The sequence below is a fragment of the Maniola hyperantus genome, chromosome 2 (assembly GCF_902806685.2).
Source record: "Maniola hyperantus chromosome 2, iAphHyp1.2, whole genome shotgun sequence".
NCBI lineage: Eukaryota > Metazoa > Arthropoda > Insecta > Lepidoptera > Nymphalidae > Maniola > Maniola hyperantus.
The window spans coordinates 15,298,264-15,317,204 of NC_048537.1; the positions used below are offsets into that span (position 1 = coordinate 15,298,264).

At 37.4% G+C, this 18,941-nt stretch overlaps 3 protein-coding genes across 5 annotated transcripts in view; 1 reads left to right on the top strand and 2 right to left on the bottom strand.

The window, feature by feature from the left end:
* Positions 1-18,941, top strand: part of LOC117993365 (syndecan-like) — a 309,582-nt gene that overhangs the window by 128,484 nt on the left and 162,157 nt on the right. The window lies entirely within an intron of this gene.
* On the bottom strand, positions 6,436-10,797 carry LOC138403604 (lipase 3-like). The gene is made up of 6 exons (XM_069504793.1): positions 10,768-10,797; positions 10,090-10,152; positions 9,453-9,660; positions 8,324-8,697; positions 7,582-7,743; positions 6,436-6,822 (listed from the first exon to the last, which is right to left on the bottom strand). Exons 1-6 carry the CDS (start codon positions 10,795-10,797, stop codon positions 6,436-6,438), a joined length of 1,224 nt encoding a protein of 407 aa, XP_069360894.1.
* Positions 11,737-17,295, bottom strand: LOC138403606 (lipase 3-like). Its single transcript, XM_069504795.1, has 5 exons — positions 17,185-17,295; positions 15,258-15,465; positions 13,526-13,899; positions 12,561-12,683; positions 11,737-12,117 (listed from the first exon to the last, which is right to left on the bottom strand). Exons 1-5 carry the CDS (start codon positions 17,293-17,295, stop codon positions 11,737-11,739), a joined length of 1,197 nt encoding a protein of 398 aa, XP_069360896.1.

The following is an 18,941-nucleotide window of genomic DNA, read 5'->3' on the forward strand; positions in this document are numbered from 1 at the left end:
CATTATTTATGTAGGGGCTTATCTAACTAGGCCAGCGTTGCCAGACGTCCTAATTTAGGCGGGACGTCCCGAGTTTTAAATAAAAATTAAATGTCCCGCGCGGGACAGTCTCAGTCCGGGGATAACTCGAACGAGTGTGTGCAGCGTGCTGTCTATAAATATCAAGACAAGACAAGACTCGACTATTGAACGATAGGGTAAATCTGATTTAAATTATTAAATTTTTCTTAAAATACATTTTCTGTGGCCAATTTTTCTTTTCTATTGTCACGTTAACGTTATTCATTTGAATTCAAATAAAATAAAAATAAAAACTTTTGATTATTTGCGTTTTTTAACATGTCCCGCTTTCAACGAAAGAATCCCGCTTTTTATACTCAAAAAGTTCTAAAATCCCGACTTGGCAAAAACAAAACTGGCAACGCTTAACTAGGCGTACCTACAAAATATAACCTACATTAATTTGTGAGTCTCATAATAATGATCTAATAGAAAATCAAAAGCAAAATTGTGAAGTCGGTTAAAAGGCCTTTTGATTACACGTGACATACTTGTAGTATCGATAACGTTACATACATATTATTACGATTACCTATTCCGCTCACGTGCTAGTCTTGCAGCTGGGTTTGTGGCCGCTAACGAACTCTGGACTTCCGATATCCGTGTCTAATAGCTGAAGAGATGGTAGGAGATTTTAAAAAGGTCTTCATCGTCATGATCAACCCATCGCCGACTCACTACAGAGCACAGGTCTCCTCTCAGAGTGAGAAGGGTTTAGCATAGTCTACCACGCTGGCCAAGTGCGGATTGGGAGACTTCACACACCTTTTAGAACATACAGGTTTCCTCACGATGTTTTCATTCACCGTTAAAGCGAGTGATATTTATTTTTTCAAAACACACATTACTCCGAAAAGTTTTAAGTGCGTGCCCGGGATCGAACCCCCGACCTCCCGGATAGGAGGCGGACGTCGTAACCACTAGGCTATCTCCGCTTCAGAGGCAATATTTAGTTCCTTTTCAAAATTTCCCATCACCTCTCCGTCGAGATAGTCTTGTTTACTATATTTTAGGTATGTACTAATTTATAAGTAGGTATGTGATATTATATGTACTTGGGACGATGAATTTGGTTCAGATTGTGAGCGATTAGATTATTATGAAAATTGATAATTTCATTCAGGTGTTTGGTATTATATCTTAGATGGTTATCTATAGCTACCCAAAAAACCGGCCAAGTGCGAGTCAGGCTCGCGCAATGGGGGTTCCGTACTGCAGTCGTATTTTTTCGACATTTTGCACGATAATTCAAAAACTATGATGCATAAACATAAATAAAAATCTGTTTTAGAATGCACAATTGAAGACCTTTCATATGATACCCCACTTGATATAGTCACTCACTTCGAAAGTTGAAAATACTAATTATTAGTTCATGACCACAATTTTTTTTTTGTGTGATCTAACCCTAAATTCACGGTTTTCAGATTTTTTCCAAATGTCAGCTACAACATCTACCTACCTGCCAAATTTCATGATTCTAGGTCAACAGGAAGTACCCTGTAGGTTTCTTGACAGACAGACAGACAGACAGACAACAAAGTGATCCTATAAGGGTTCCGTTTTTCCTTTTGAGGTACGGAACCCTAAAAATCATAATTAGTTGAACTAAAGTTTGATCATTTATGTAATACCAGCTTAAGCTCGCGACTTCGTCCGCGTGGTCTACACTAATTTCAAACCCCTATTTACCCTTAGGGATTGAATTTTCAAAAATCCTTTCCTAGCGGATGCCTACGTCATAATAGCTATCTTCATGCCAAAGGGGAATGCCGAAATTTGGCCCAAAAGTGCCCAGAATATTCTTTTTGTGAAAAAAATGATATAATATTTGTTCAAAATTTTTAAGCTTTTATGATACATGAATTTAAAACCATTTATCAAGTGAAAAACCTTATTGTACGATGTGTTTGTACAATTTGAAAATCAATCGTATGGAAAATAAAAAATAAAAATAATTTGTAACACTGAAACCCTCTCTTTTTTTAAATCCATATTTTTACAAATTAATTGCTGTATTATATACTGTTGATTCCATATAGCTTCATGTGTGGCCCTAATTTACTATGGCCACCTGGTATTCCCCTTTCAGCCCGATCCGTCCAGTAATTTGAGCTGTGCGTTGATAGATCAGGCAGTCAGTAAGTCAGTCAGTCAGTCAGTTAGTCATCATTCGAAATTAATGTGTAATAAAGTTGTATGATGACCTGAAGAATGTGGTGGGGAGCGGTTGAATGAGGAAGGCGGAGGACCGTGTTTGGTAGCGCGCTCTTGGAAAGGCCTATGTCCAGCAGTGGACGCAAACAGGCTGATGGATTGGATTGGATTGGATTGGAAAGTTGTATGAAGACAGCACGTCATGAACCATCAACAAGGAACAAAACAGGTGGTCCCAACTCCCACTTCATTGGATGCCAGGTCCTAGGTCGGGGCAAACGTAGTAATATTTTTGCTGTTCATGTGACATAAATGGAACAATGTATTTGGGTCACATTGCCTGGGATCCATTTGATACAAAGCACCAAGGCACATTTCCATTTGTTTGGAATGGAACTCTCTAAATGTCTCAAGAGGGACACCTCCGTTATAAAGGTGTTGGTAGATCGTACACTATTGACACTTAAAAAGTGATATGATCATGCCTCAGAGTTCTCCATAATGTTCTCAAAAGTGAGTGAAGACGCGTTCTCATTAATGGACCGGAGATTTGACGAGTTAATTGATGATCGAACAAACTTACTCGTGAAGTTTTACTCTCATTGGAAGTTATATAAAAGTTATATAATAAGAACAACAATTATTATTACTAATGCAAAAAATGCTGTAGGAACCATCGATTTAAATTACGAAGTAATGTATAAGTCAATGGTAGGAACAGGCAACAAGAGTCGCTAATTATTAACGGATTAAAAGATAATACATATTATAATCAATCCTCTGTAATCTATCGATAAGTTACATGACAATGTTGTTGTTTGTCATTGTATGGAATTTGCGGATCAAAAATAACGCTTATCGACAGATATCAGATCGGATTGATTATACTAATTTCGGCCGTTAAACGTCTTGTACTATCTGTTACTCATAACAAAGATTATTTTCACATTTCATTAAAAGACCTTCAAGACAAGTGCGAATAGGCATCTTCTAGGCAAGCGCGCTCCATCTTAGGCTGCATCATCACTTGCTACCAGGTCTGATTGCAGCCAAGCGCTAGTCTATAAATTAAAGAAAAACCAATAAATACAGAAAAAGCGGATAATTGAGTGAAATTTCCAACAGTTTGAAAAGCACTCGGGAAGCAGGGTGCATTCACACGTGCGATGATTGTTTAGAAGCGTCCAAGCTCGACGCGTTTCTGTTTGCTGAGCTGCCTGTTCTGTAATAAATCACTTGCCAGTGTGTCTGGAGGTTTATTGCTTAATTTTCTAGCATTGAAGTTTGAGTTTGAGCTAATTTTATTTATTGTAAACCAAGAAGTTAACTAGATGATGCCGCAACTTCGTCCGCGTGGATTTATTCCATTAAAAATCCTGTGGAAACTCTTTGAATTTCTGGTATATAAAGTAGCCCATGTCCCTTTTCAGGTCTTTAACTATAACCATGCAAAAATCACGTCGATCCCTCGCGTCGTGTTTGAAGGACAAACCAACACGTCGCATTTAAAATATGGGTAGTGTAACTGTTGGTAACCCTACAATGCATTAGCACAATAGTAGAAAATCATTCTTACGTAGTATTTTTATACTATCAGATATTTTTTCTATTTTATCCATTCAGTTACAAATCTCGTAAGGGGTTATCCGCTTAATGTCTCTACTCTCTACAAACGTCTGCGAATCTTCCAACATGACCAAGTAACCAGATCTTTGCAATACGTCAAAAATACTTGTTATTCTTTGATACGGGTTCTTTCCAAGAGTTCTCAGTAATTTGGTGTCTCATTACCATCTGTTGTCAGTCTTTATTGCTCCATTACGACGCTGCTGGGCGGTAATGGTTATTGTTCTTTAAATATTTGTTTACCAAATTACGTCTTTTCAAATTAGACGGTTATTTTAAATTGCTTTTGCTTTCTTTGTGGACCAGTTTTGTTTGAGAAATAACATATTATCTTCCAGGCCAATGCCATCATCTTACAGTAATCATCACTTACCTCCAAGTCGACTTCCGCTGTGGTCTTATAAGTGGAAGATCTCGTGTTCGTTTTTGGCAGGAACAATTTGGGAGTTTGTAGCTGTTAACTTTTTTGATGCTTCTCGGATAAATTGTTTTGGTAAAGGTAAATATTATAAATGGCTGGAATGATGCACATGACTTTGCACACTGCAGACTTTTTTTAAAATAGAGATAGCGACCAAACGAGCAGGCGGGTCACCTGATGTTAAGTGATTACCGCCGCCCATGAACATTTGCAGCACCAGAGGAACTGCCGATGCGTTGCCGGCCTTTTAGGAATATGTTGGTCCGTCCCTTGAATAACCCCATGTTGTAATCTAGTGGGAATACCGCCGATGGGAGTTGGTTCCACAGTTTGCATGTGCGTGGAAAGAAGGATGTGACACAACGGACCGGACGGTCGAACTGCACCAGACACCCAGGTGGTGAAGGTGAAATTGCTTACGGTGACGCGCGGTGCGGTTTTGGAAAAAGTAGGGTGGAATGAGGTGAAACAGCTCTTCACTCCCCATCATAAAGGTTTGATTACTAGACTGTCAAAATATGAACCTAGCGATATGCCTGTAGAGCAGAATTTAGGACAAGAGTTATGACGACCGCAAAACTGTCTTAGTCATTTAGCTGTATTGAATATCAAAGTGCTGTATTGAATTTTGGGGAAAGGGTCAGCGGACACGCCTATAAATCACTGAATATATTTAATGGAACACTGTCAAGTCGGATAAATGACGAGCGACCTCATCCCAAATGCGTGATATTTCATTTGAAAATGTAGGTTTCGTAAATTCAATAGGAATCCCCTTTGACATTATGCCCCTGACGCCGACTCGCAATGCGGTATATATCTGGATAATGCCTAAATATCTGCAGATCCGTAGGAGAACTAGAGTAACCAACGTATCAACAACCAACATAGTTCAACAGGTTGCGAAGCTGAAGCAGCAATGGGCAGGGTACATAGTTCGAAAATCCGATAGACGCTGGGGTCCCAAACTGCTGGAATGACGACCTCGCACCGGGAGGTGCAGTGATGATAGACTCCCACTAGGTGGGAGACGACATCAAAAGAGTCGCAGGGTGCCGCTGTATGAATACAGACGGCGCAAGACGGTGGCGTGTGGAAATCCCTACAAGAGACCTATGTCCAGCAGTGGACGTCTATCGATTGACGACGACGATGATGATGATAAAATTTAAGTAAATAAAAGCATATTTAATTAGATTTGGTAATGAAGAAAATAAAAACTTATATTTATTTTCATATTATTTTATTAAAAGTTAATATAACTTAACTAACATAAGATTCAGCTTAGATTTTTTGCTGAATTTAAGTTCATGCCAGTTTCTGACTTTTAAGTTTAACTAAAATTACTATGTACAAATTAATCTCGTTTATCGCCCTTAATTAAATCTCATTTGGGTCATCTAACTTATGTCTATTATATATCTAGTTTAATATGGCTGCTGATTCCATTGTACACAATAACTAAACCTTACTAAATTAAAAATTGAATAGTGCTCTATCCCTTTCACAAAGCTCAATATGGAAATGGACAATACTACTTTTAGACAAGACCTGATTTAGTTTAGTAAAGTTTGAAGATTTTGGAAAATCTGGGAAAATCGAATCACTCTGTAATACTGAAAACCGTAGTCAAGATAGGGGCCTCTTTAGGGGTCCATTCAGACGACATGTGTCGTATTCAACCTTGCTTTAAATACAGGTTGAATAATGAACATGTCGTTTGAATGGTCCAAAAGAAGCCCCGCTTTTGACCATGAAATTCAGTGAATCACCACCAAAAGGAGCCCATTCTAGGCCAAAATTCATCCATCAATGTTATGAATACTGAAAAAAAAATTTTATGAATGAAATATCGCTTGTTTTGTGCGTCACACTCCGCCATTATTAAAAGACACTCAACTAATTCCCTTCGTAATGACAATCTTGGCAATGTAGGTATTGTAATAATTCTTACTGACAAATAAACAAAAGGTTTATAAAAGTTCCTCCGAGTTCTATGGCCAAAATAGTGCTTGTTTCTTGATCTGTGATTGCCTTTTATTAATTTCATTGATGGATGTACTTTCAATTCAATTCAATTCAAATTTCTTTATTACGAATATGGGTAAACAACTTTGGCCAAAAACCCTTTGACGAATGGGCGTTTCTCTTTGAAACTAACTTAAATAATATCACATTGGTTGCTTATTTACTTCATTTAATTTTTCAACTATGTAATCAGTCACTAGCTCTCTTGAGTCAGATGCGATTACGAAGTCGAAATGACTGAATGAATCTCTGGCTACCCTCCTAGCTTTAGCGTTGGGTATAACTGCAGCCATATTCAGAACATCATTTTCATGTAATAACGTATCACCGACAGTGTAGTGCATGGTGATATCTGCGGTGATTAAAGTAATGTCATAATTAGGTGGATTTATATTGCCATATAGCCACAAGTTCTTCAGAGGATTGTAATTCCAGCGTCTGAATGCTTTATCCCGGATGTTTTGTCCAAAATGAGCGTATTGCTTGATGGAAGCTCCGGCTACAGTTTCTAAGGGTGCCAATACCCCCCTCTGTAATAAAAACCAAAATATATTATACTTATAGGTACCTACGTTCTTATTATCTCTAAAATTATCTTTGGAGATTTTTTTTCTTTTAAAACTCGATGTTTTAAATGGACCTCTTAAAAGTATTTTTTGGCATATAATATTATGTATATCTACTTTTTTTTTAATTTTTTTTAATGCCATGTAGGAAAACTTGTGCTTATGCTACGTCGTGACTCTACTACCAATCCAGAAAACAGAAAAAGCAGAGAAGGGCTGACAAAAAATTCAGCAGTTCAATTTAATTTATAAAGTAACATGTGACATAATATAAATAAGAATAAATGTTATTAAATTTTCATATTTTCTGGATTATAAATTTATAATACTATTAATTATTTTAAAGTGTGAAAAATCACCTTCTAGGCAAGCGCACTCCAATCGACTTAGTGCGGCCGCTGTGCAGGGCGTTCCCTCCCCGATAGCGAGCAAACGAGCAGGCGGGTCACCTGATGTTAAGTGATTACCGCCGTCCATGAAAATTTGCAGCAGAGGAACTGCCGATGCCTTGCCGGCCCTTTAGGAATTTGTTAGTCCGCCCCTTGAAACCCACATGTTACACACAACCCCATGTTGTAATCTAGTGGAAACAGCACCGATGGGAGTTGGTTCTACATTTCGTCCTGTCGTGAACTTTAGATCTCACCATTGCTTGTTACTTGGCATGATTGTCGTCAAGCGCGCCTATCTTGAATAAGTTCTGTTCTAAATGTACCTACTTACCATAACGTCCATAGCTGCTTTAACTTTACAAAATATCGAGGCGAATTTATCCAGTTCACCCTTGCACCCTAATGCATTGGCTGCTACCTCGACGGCTATATCATCGTTGTTATTGTTATTAGGTCCTAAGAGCTCCACGGACCCAGTATTCACAGCGACTGTCTGTAATAAGATTTATTTTACTTTTAACTACACAAATTTCAAAATTAAAGGGTAAAATCTCTTAATTTTCAAAAATTCTTTCTTAGCGGTTATCCGCATCATATACATATCTCGATCCATCTCGTGGTTTGAGCTGTGCGTTGATAGATCAGTCAGTCAGTCACCTTTTCCTTTTATATGTAAAATTATCTGCAACACTAAGTTCGACATTTTTATTCTAGAACAAAGCTAATTTATCTATTTTTAATTCTTTAGATAATGGTTGCAGAATATTAAGCATATTTATTACAGTATCATAAATTTGATATACTATCTCTTAAACACATCAAAGATGATTAAATTTATTACATCTAGCTGATTAGCTAATGCTCGCGACTTCGTCATGAATTTAGATTTTCAAACATCCCATGGGAACGCTTTGATTTTTCAGGACAAAAAGTAGCCTATATCACTCTCCAGGTCTTCAAATATATACAATCCATGTAAAAAATCAGGTCAACCCGTTGCTCTGTTGTGACGTGATTGACAGACAAACCTATAAACAAACTTTCGCATTTATAATATGGGTAGTAATACTTACAAATATCAGGTCAGTGCTCTCTGCGGCAATGCTCAGAACATCACTAGGGAAGTAAGTTTGGTGACCAACGCCGGCGAGCAAATGTGCTGATATGAACTTCTGGTTATACGCGGGCATCATAGAATTGAGGACGAGGAAGGCAGTTCCTCCTTGCGAATGACCAATGTAGTTGAGCTGCTGTTGCTGAGTAATCCGGAGGATATAGTTAATCATAGTGGGAAGGTCCTTCGTTGCGACATCCTCGAAAGTGTAGTCGAAAAATTTGATTCTTTCCTTTTCATCGTCAGGGTTGAGCCAGATGTGGCGACGAGAGTTGATTATACCTCGAGCATTGCCCATCCAAACGTCATAACCAGCATCAGCAAGGATATACGCTGGAATAAGATGACAGTTTATTGTGAGGATTTAATGTGGTATAATATTTTCATCAAATGATTACGATACAGTTGTAGAAAAATTATCATAAATAGTGTGGTTTGGTATGGTTTCTATAGTAAACCTATATGTCCTATCTGTAAATATGTCGATAAACAATTGGACTAAAGGCTGGTTGAAACCGGACTAACGTCCGGTTGCGATAGAAAATTTCAGTGGATTGTTCTGATTAAGTAAATGGGTGATTGATTGTGGTGAATGGGTGAGTGATAATTGAACCAAGTAAGTAAATGGGTGTGTAACTGAATTTGGCGTTCGCCCGACCAGCACGCGACGGTTCCACTTCGAACGGTTTATCATGAATGCTCGGGTCACATTAAGGTTAACGTTGATGCCCAACAACGTCATAATTATCGCGATAATTCCGCCGATAAAATTAATGCGTTAAAATGAGTGGCCACACTTGAACGGTTAACGTCTAATGCCAAATGAAAATGCCAAACGGCAATGTGAATGCTGTTGTAAAATTATCGCGTTAGGTTGTGGTTCTACACCTACGGCTAAGGGCTATTAACGCGTTTATCAACGGCGTTTCCCGTTAATGTAGTACACTTGATAATTCGTAAAACCTACGAATGGTAGAAGCATGTAATAGGTGTACTTAGCTATATAGCTCTATATTTTATCTTTTTGATTTTATTGTTTTTTCTTAGTGTACTATAAAATATTCATTATTTAATTCATTCATAGTTACCTATGCTTAGACGCGGTCCCGCAGCAACAAAAGCCAGTGCTGAACTCTGTAATCCGTGCATTAGGAAGACAACAGGCTTAGACCGAGGCCTGATGGGTCCAATTTTAAAGCGAGGATTCGGAATCCTATTGATTTCTAATATGTAACCATCACTTGTTATTACATCGTGGCTTTCTGAGTAGTAGCCATCTATGGCTATCCTTAACTCCTAAAAATAAAATATTTTGATGAGTTCCTGTGGATATAATTGGGGATGCGCCAAGGGGGCAATTTCTTGACTTTGAAGGTTAAGAGAATTAGTCCTAAAATGGATTATGAAAGACTACTTTAAAAAATATATTTTGATTTTAATAATAAAAAAATCATTGCTACCTAATGCATTAATATTTATATTAAGTATTTCATTATAATAGGTATATTATGGAAGATTTTTTGTCAAAGTGGCTGTGAAACTCTAAAGAAATGTATTAAAATATACATAGGTACGTAATTAAAAAACATTTATAAAATATAACAGTGTCGCAATTTTTTTTTTCGTTACAATCACAGGAAGGATTTTTTGTATGGACAATATTTTCTGTAATTACTATCGGGTACTTATTATTCATATTATCACGTTGTCATCAATAATACTTACAGTGTTGAATCGAGGGGGTTTCTCTGGCTGTTCGTTTGTCCATTCCACATTGGAAGGTAAAGCCTGGACACATACTAAGCCAATCACAACCGTAATAATTCCTAGCATGGCGGTTCGACTAATGACAAGTATACTGTCTGAACTCATATTTATAATGTGAACTTATCTAGTATATCTAGGTCCTAAATCTATTAATTTGGTGTTGATATCAGTATCTACCATAACTGTAAATAATCTTTTTTTTGATTAGTTTGATTTATTGCTTCGTTCGATCTCAATCTGATTAAAAAAGAGTAGGTTTAGCAGTTTGTTTGATAGCAGAATGTTTCATCTGTTCCATAATAATAAAAGAAAGATTTAATCTTCTTTAAAAACATGTACCTACCTATACTTAGCGTATTTAATATGATATCGTGTCCATATCCTACATAACGGATATTACAAACTTGACTTAAACTAAGGGGAATTTAAGTATGAACTACTATAACTCTATACTCAAGGCTTACCGTAATCATAAACAATAGTAATAGACCTGAGATCCAAGCATCTTAATACTCTACTAATTTAGTGTATAAGAGACAGAATTTGAATAAGACAATGGACATACATAGGAATTACATGGCCAATTGACTCTTACCACTAAATATTGCCGTGGAATCTCTGCCAGAGATTATTCACATCCTCTGCCGGCTGCCTGACTTTTACCATTACGTTTGAGGCTCAAACACAGACCACCACCTATACTTAGACGCCTAATAGCCGGACACCCCCGATCGCCAAGCTTAGCATAAAAGTCGGCCCACGCCCGTTCGGTACCCTCATTCCACACATTGCCTTGATTACGTGACTTTTGTGTCCACCAATCACAACAAAGCATTATCCCCTGTCGCCTGCCTATATTTTACGATTTTGTTTTCACGCAAAACCTTGTATATGCGTACTCTTGAGGTTGAATTCTCTGTGAGTCTCAAAGTTGGAAAAAGCGATCTCGCACCGAAAAGTGTTAGCAGACATCCTTTGGATAGACGACACCAGGAAACGTCAAGGAAACAAGCGGTGCAAGACCGTGGTGTGTATAAGTTAGAACTTATAGTCTCTACAAGAGACCTATGTCTAGCAGTGGATGTCTATTGGCTGACAATGATGACATCGACTATAGAATGTGATGATATTATGTAGCTTTAGCTTTGTTGTAGAGTTCGAAGGATTCTAAGGGTAGAAGAACTACGAAGTTCATGGATATATTTAATCAATATAATAGTACAACTTCATTTTATTAATTAAGGGATACTATCAGGACAATGCCCAATCATTATCGTGGTTTATTGGCTGAGTCATTAGTATCATCTCATTAGGGAATAAAGGAAAAGAAAAACATTGCATTTTTAAAATATAATTATCAGTTATTTCAATTATAAGGTCGTGGATTTATGTAACAGTAGCGTAGTTTAACAGTAGTATAACAAATTTGTGGATGCTTAAATAACTTAATAATATTATCATGTATTTACATATAAATTCAATTTAATTTCATTAATACACTCTTTGAAGTTTTCTATCAGGCATCTAACTAAGATAATAATGTTGTGGCGATCTGATTTAAAAGAATTTGTATGATATCCCTTCTGATAGATTACGGTTGCCTATTTATTTATGATTTTTTTCGTTTATCCTTTTAACAATATAATCTAGTACTTGCTCTCTAGCGTCGGCTGCAGATACAAAATCAGTATGAGAGAAATCCTCGCGAGCTATTCTACGAACTTTGGCGTTAGGCATATCTTCGGCCATACTTAAGACATCGCGTTCATGTAATAACGCATCACCTACAGTATAGTGCATAGTGACATCTGCGGTTATCAAGCTCAAGTCGTATCTCGGTGGGGCCATGCTGCCGTATACCATTAAGTTTCTAATAGGATAATAATTCCACCTTCTGAAGGATCTGTCTCTGATGTTTTGTCCGTAGTGGGCGTATTGCTTGATAGACGCTCCCGCTATGATGTCGACATCGCCGAATATCTGTTGCTGTAAATGGAAAAGTCACTAAAATTAGTATTTAATTATATTTAAACGATTTTCAAAACGTGTACCTACTTAGTACCAAAATTTGGAAAAAAAACACCGATGGATTTTGAATTTCAACCGGTAAAGGAGTGGACTGAAAACCGAAAGGTCGACGGTTCAAACCCCGCCCGTTGCACTATTGTCGTACCTACTCCTAGCACAAGCTTGACGCTTAGTTGGAGAGGTAAAAGGAATATTAGTCATTTAACATGGCTAATATTCTTTTCTTAAAAAAAAAATTATGATCAAATAAAAGTAACCCGCTGGACTCGACTAACGATCTTTAGAAGTTAGTGGATCAGGAAGGCGGAGCACAATATGCGGTGGTGCGCTCTTGGGAAGACCTATGTCCAGCTGTAGACGCAAACAGGCTGATTGATTGATTGATCAAATAAAATACTTACCATAGTATCTTTGATTTGTGTAAGAGTACACTCTGGCGATAACTTATTGCTTTCATCACAGTGTACTTCCGCATTGGGGCTGGGTCCAAAAATTTCTATCAGTCCTATTTGTACAGCGAAAGCCTGGAATATAAACAATATACCTACTATTAAAAACCTAATTCTATGTTTACCGATAAGCTGTGATAGCCTAGTGACGTTAGGACGTCCGTCTTCTAATCGGAGGTCGGAGGTTCGATCCCGGGCACGCACCTCTAACTTTTCGGAGTTATGTGCGTTTTAATTAATTAAATATACTTTAACGGTGAAGGAAAACATCGTGAGGAAACCTGCATGCCTGCAAGTTCTCCATAATGTTCTCAAAGGTGTGTGAAGTCTATACTAATCCGCACATGGCCAGCGTGGTAGACTATGGCCAAAACCCTTCTCATTCTGAGAGGTGACCCGTGCTCTGTAGTAAGCCGGTTATGGGTTGATCATGATGATGATGATGTTTACCGATAAATGAAATTGAAGTGTCTCTAACTTCAAGGAAACATCCTCTATATAATTTTTATCTCTGTTTGATTGCTTGCTTCAAAAAACTCCGACCAATTTTTATGGAACTTTCACCAACAAATTTTCAGACGCCGAACCTATTAGGTCACCAATGCTAATTTGATTGCACACAAATTCACAACTTCTTTTTTCACATGTAACAGTATGAAAGGGATAATAGTACTTGCTATCATCATCATCATCATCATCATCATCATCAGTAATACTGAGCAGGGACTTCCTTTCAAATGGCCAGTCATAGTTCGATTTCGGGTTTATGAAATTATGATCAAAGTTGAAGCTATTCTGATAGTAAGTCATGAAGTTTCAAAGTTTCATCTCAATCGGTCCTGTGGTTTTTAGGTGATGTGCTCATACAAATGAACAGACAAACCATTACAGTCTTAAAATCGTAGAATAGTACTTACATGAATAAGATCAGTAGTTATTGCGGCTCCACCCAGAACTATGTTAGGGAAATGTCTTTGGTAGCCCACTCCCGCTAACAAATGTGCCGATTTAAACTTCCTGTTGTACTCAGGCAAAAGAGAATTGAGAACAAGGAAGTTGGTTCCACCTTGCGAATGACCGATATAGTTGAGCTGTGGCTGTTTAGTCACTTCAAGAACGTAGTCGATCATTGTAGGAAGATCCTTTACTGCGATATCTTCAAAGGTGTAGTCGAAGAATTCCTTTTTGTCATTGCGGTCGTCGGGGTTGAGTCTAATATGACGGCGAGAGTTGACAGTGCCTCGGGAGTTGCCCAGCCATACGTCGTAACCGGCATCAGCGAGTTGATAGGCTGAAGTGGAAAAGATTACATTTTTCGGGCAACTTTTTAACGATAAAGCTGCATGGAAACTATTGACTTTCCATTCAGTTAATAAGATAGGTACATAACATATGACAGTTTGGAATTTTGAAAAGAGTTTTCTGAGCTGTGTTTTGCGTGCTGGATCTTCTCAGTAGGCTTTGCTTTCCAAACTAGTGGTTGAGGATTGATAATATTATGTCCTAAAATTCATAAGTTGGCCTAGGAGACATATTTTTTTTTAAACCGGCCAAGTGCGAGTCAGACTCGCACATTGAGGGTCCCGTACTACAATCGTATTTTATCGACATTTTGCACGATAAATCAAAAACTATTATGCATAAAAATAAATAAAAATCTGTTTTAGAATACACAGGTGAAGATCTTTCATGTGATACCCCACGTTATGTAGTTATCTTTCTTCGAAAATTGAAAATACTCATTATTTGTTCATGACCACAATTATTTTTTTGTATGATGTAACCACAAATGTTTCAGATTTTTTCCCGAATGTCTGCTATAAGATGTACCTATCTGCCAAATTTCATGATTCTAGGTCAACGGGAAGTACCCTGTAAGTTTCTTGACAGACCGACGGGTGCGGAACACTAAAAAAAAGATTGTTCTGAAAACTTAAACCCACCACGGGAAAACGGTTGATTAGCGTGATAACTGTTTATAAATATTTATCAATTCGATGTTACTATCATGTTTACACATCAATATTATCAACGATATCATGAATTTATATCGATTTTATTGTCCGTCTGAACCTTAATCATATAATCGTATTTTTTATTTCTCCTTGCAGGTTCTATGACTTCTGAGTTTTTTTATTCTTTCAAAGGGGCAGATTGACATATTTACGGACAGCTGAAACCTCTGGATCTAGAAACTTGAAATTTTGCATGTAGGTTGTCAGATTATTTCATACTCGAATCTCTACCCAGTATGAAAGGATTTTCAAAAGTTCCATCCTTGTGTAGCCAGGGTGAGTCAGCTAGTTTTCAATAAAATAAATAAAAATAAAAATCTTTTTATTCAAATAAACTTTTACAAGTACTTTCGAATAGTCGAATGCATCTACCACTGGTTCGGAATGCCTTTCCTACCGAGAAGAACCAGCAATGAAATCTGTTCATCATCATCTTGGCATGATAAAAATCATAATTTTTAAATTATTCTCTGTAATAATGAATTCTAATTTCTAGCCCCATAAACGCACACCTATGAGCATATGTATTAATACGTAGGTACTTACCTATAATAGAGAACTCTTAGACATGCAGAAAATCTATTGATAACTAGTAGACAGGCAGATTAATAAATAGTACTTAGTTTATACTAACCTAAACTGATGTTCGGACCCGCAAAGATATAGGATATAGCTGAAGCCTGTAATCCATGCATTAAGAAGACTACGGGCTTAGATTTTGGTTGAATAGGTCCCCTTTTGTATCGAGGGTTGGGAATCCTGTTGATTTCCAATATGTAGCCATCGCTAGTTACGACATCGTGCGTTTCCGAGTAGTAGCCATCTTGCTTCAATCTTCCTTCCTAAAAATGAAATATTTTTGATAAGTCAAGATCATCATCATCATCATCATCATCTCTAATCATCGCTGACGAACTACTGAGCACGGGTCTCCACTCAGAATGAGAAGGGATTAAGCCGCAGTTCACCACGCTGGGCAAGTGCGTATTTGCAAATTTCACACACCTTTGAGAACTCGGAGAACTCACAGGCATTGACTCTTCAATTATTATTATTTGTTCAAATATCGTCATATTTCAACAAATTGACACAAACCAGTATTAAACTATACCTATAAACCTTCTTCTTGAATCACTCTATCTATTGGTGAAAACCGCATTGAAATCCGTTGCGTAGTTTAAAAGATCTACGCGTTCAAACATACAGACAACGGGAAGCGACTTTTATACTGTGTAGAGATTTATTCAGCATACATATTATATATTTTTTGTTCAAAAAGTTGTAAAGCCAATAACAAAAGAATTTTTTCACAAATCGAATTACATTTTGATAAATTACTTTTGTGACTGTATTTGTAATTTGTTTTTGTTTGCCTAATTTTTACGACGAAATAATATTATAACTATTTACCTACTGTTGCTAAAATAGGTGTTACATAAAATGTTTCTGCAAAATAAAGAATTTCAATTTGACAACGTGTAAACAATTTTTGTCAATGTTTGCGAATGGGTGTTGAAATCGAAAGGTCCTAAAGTCAACGCCACGCCTCGACAAACAGAGTGTAGGGCAAACAGAATGATAAAATCGATGCCCTATAGTACTTGTGTTGTGTTGTATAGTAAGCTGTGATAGCCTAGTGGTAAGGACGTCCACCTTCTAATCGGAGGTCGGGGGTTCGATCCCGGGCACGCACCACTAACTTTTCGGAGTTATGTGCGTTTTAATTAATTAAATAAGTATCACTTGCTTAAACGGTGAAGGAAAACATCGTGAGGAAACCTGCATGCCTGAGAGTTCTCTATAATGTTCTCAAAGGTGTGTGAAGTCTACCAATCCGCACATGGCCAGCGTGGAAGACTATGGCCAAAACCCTTCTCACTCTGAGAGTAGACCCGTGTTCTGTAGTGAGCCGGCGATGGGTTGATCATGATAGTACTTGTATTTATCTATTTTAAAAATAACTCTATCCAAACAGTACCTACCAGATAACATATTATATCCATACTAATATTATAAATGCGAAAGTGTGTCTGTCTGTCTGCTAGCTTTTCACGGCCCAATATTTTAACCGATTTTAATGAAATTTGGTACAGTCGGCAAGACTAAGGGTGTTAAGATTTAAGAACTTATGTAATTTGATATTTGTTATAGAGATAGAATAAAATAATCAAAATTAATAAATAAACAGAGTTAGCTTACATCCCGGGGACGGACATAGGCTACTTTTTAGTTCCCACGGGATACTTAAAGGTCAACCGCTTAATCGATTTATACGATACTAGCTTATGCTCGCGACTTCATCCGCGTGGACTACACAAATTTCAAATCCCTAGGTGACTGACTGACTGACTGACTCACTGATCTATCTACGCACATCTGAAACTACTGGACGGATCGGGCTGAAGTTTGGCATACAGATAGCTATTATGACGTAGGCATCCGCTAAGAAAGGATTTTTGATAATTCCACCCCTAACGGCGTGAAATAGGGGTTTGAAATGTGTGTAGTCCACGCGGACGAAGTTGCGAGCATAAGCTAGTTATGTGATAAAAGCAACTTACAGTATCGAAAATGGGGGGTCCTCCTGGCCTCTCCCCGGGTCCAGGCGGCGGGGGGCCCGGCACAGCATGGACGCAAATCAGAACGGTCACTATCGAAATTATTCTTAACATTGTAACTTGTCTAATGACAACGGCAGGATATTCGATCTCATATTTATAACAAGAAAGTTATCTTTATGGCTATTAATCCATCATAAATTAAACTATATGTGCTTATTCCAGGCTTATTTATTAATCAAAGCGGATACAGTTTGATAAATTTAAAATTATGTAGTATGTGTAAATGAGAATATAGTGATGTTTTGTTTTGTTTAGTTTGATCTACATCACATCATCATTAACCCATCGATCGCCAGCTCACTACTGAGAATGAGAACACCATGCTGGCCAAGTGCAGATTAGTAGATTTCACACACCTTTGAGAACATTATGGCGAACTCTCAGCATGTAGATTTCTTCACGAAGTTATCCTTCACCGTTAAAGCAAGTGATATTATTTAATCGCTTAAAACGTACAAAACTCCGAAAAGTTAGAGGCGATCGAACTCTATACCCCCGAGTAAGAGGCTGACATCCTAATCATTAGGTAAGCTATCACAGACATGATTAATTTGTCTACCTAATAGCCAAACACCCCCACTCTCCAAGCTTAGGCACTTGCTTAGCATAAAAGTTGGCCCACGCCCGTTCGGTACCCTCATTCCGTACATTGTTTTGATTACGTGACTTTTAAGTCCACCAATCACAACAAACCATTCTCCCCTGTCCCCCGCCAACATTTTACGATTTTGTTTTCATGCAAAACCTTGTAATGCTTACTCTAGGAGTTGAATTCTCTGTGTCTATGGTACACAATAGTTTTTGAAATTTAAACCTTTAAGCGTACTAAGCTGTATAAAAGAAGAATGTAACCAGTCTTCGATGAACGACTACATTCAATATCGATACCTGTTACAGAATTTTTAAGTTTCTAAAACAGTAAACATTTCTTTGTTTGATTATTTATTAATTATCTTGGAAATTAGCAGAAATATTCTATAACGCAAACTAAGATTTGTAACAATGTGTATTTCAGCAATTCATAACAAATAGTAGTAGATATCAATACTGCTGAAACTGCATCTGCAATGAACGATGATTTACAGAATTAGAGGGTTATAAAATTATTATAACTAACTTTTTGTGCGACATAGTACCTACACGTGGTATATTTGAAATCCAGTGAGAATACTTCGTCTTTCGGAATAATAATATTTTCTATGCAAGTTATCAAGTTTCGTCAAAATCGCTTACGTAACCAAGTAAATTACGAGAAGAGCTGTTAGCCGCCGAATCCAATTCGGCTGGGCAGTTTTCAGGAAGCTTCGAAATGTCTTCTCGTCCAAAATTCCTCAGTACTTGAAGACTAAATTCTTCGAAAACTGCGTGAAGAATTGGTCGCACACTATGGGCCTCATAAGAAAGCTCATAGTCACTCAGGGGGCGATTGCGTCACTTGGGTTCAGGCAGTGCAAGACCTATGTCAAGCGTTGGACATCTATCGGTTGATGATCATGATGATGAATAAAGTAAAGACTCATAGAAATAGAGCGGTATAATTAGATTCTAATAAACCTTTCAAAACTTAAGGAGGGGTATTAATGTATAAAGTTTTCGTAATCCAGCCGCCTTTTTAGCTATTGAAGATAATTATATGTAGATTATTTATTCTTTATCCTACACGTGTGTTTAATTAATCTGTCCATTTGGATAAATTA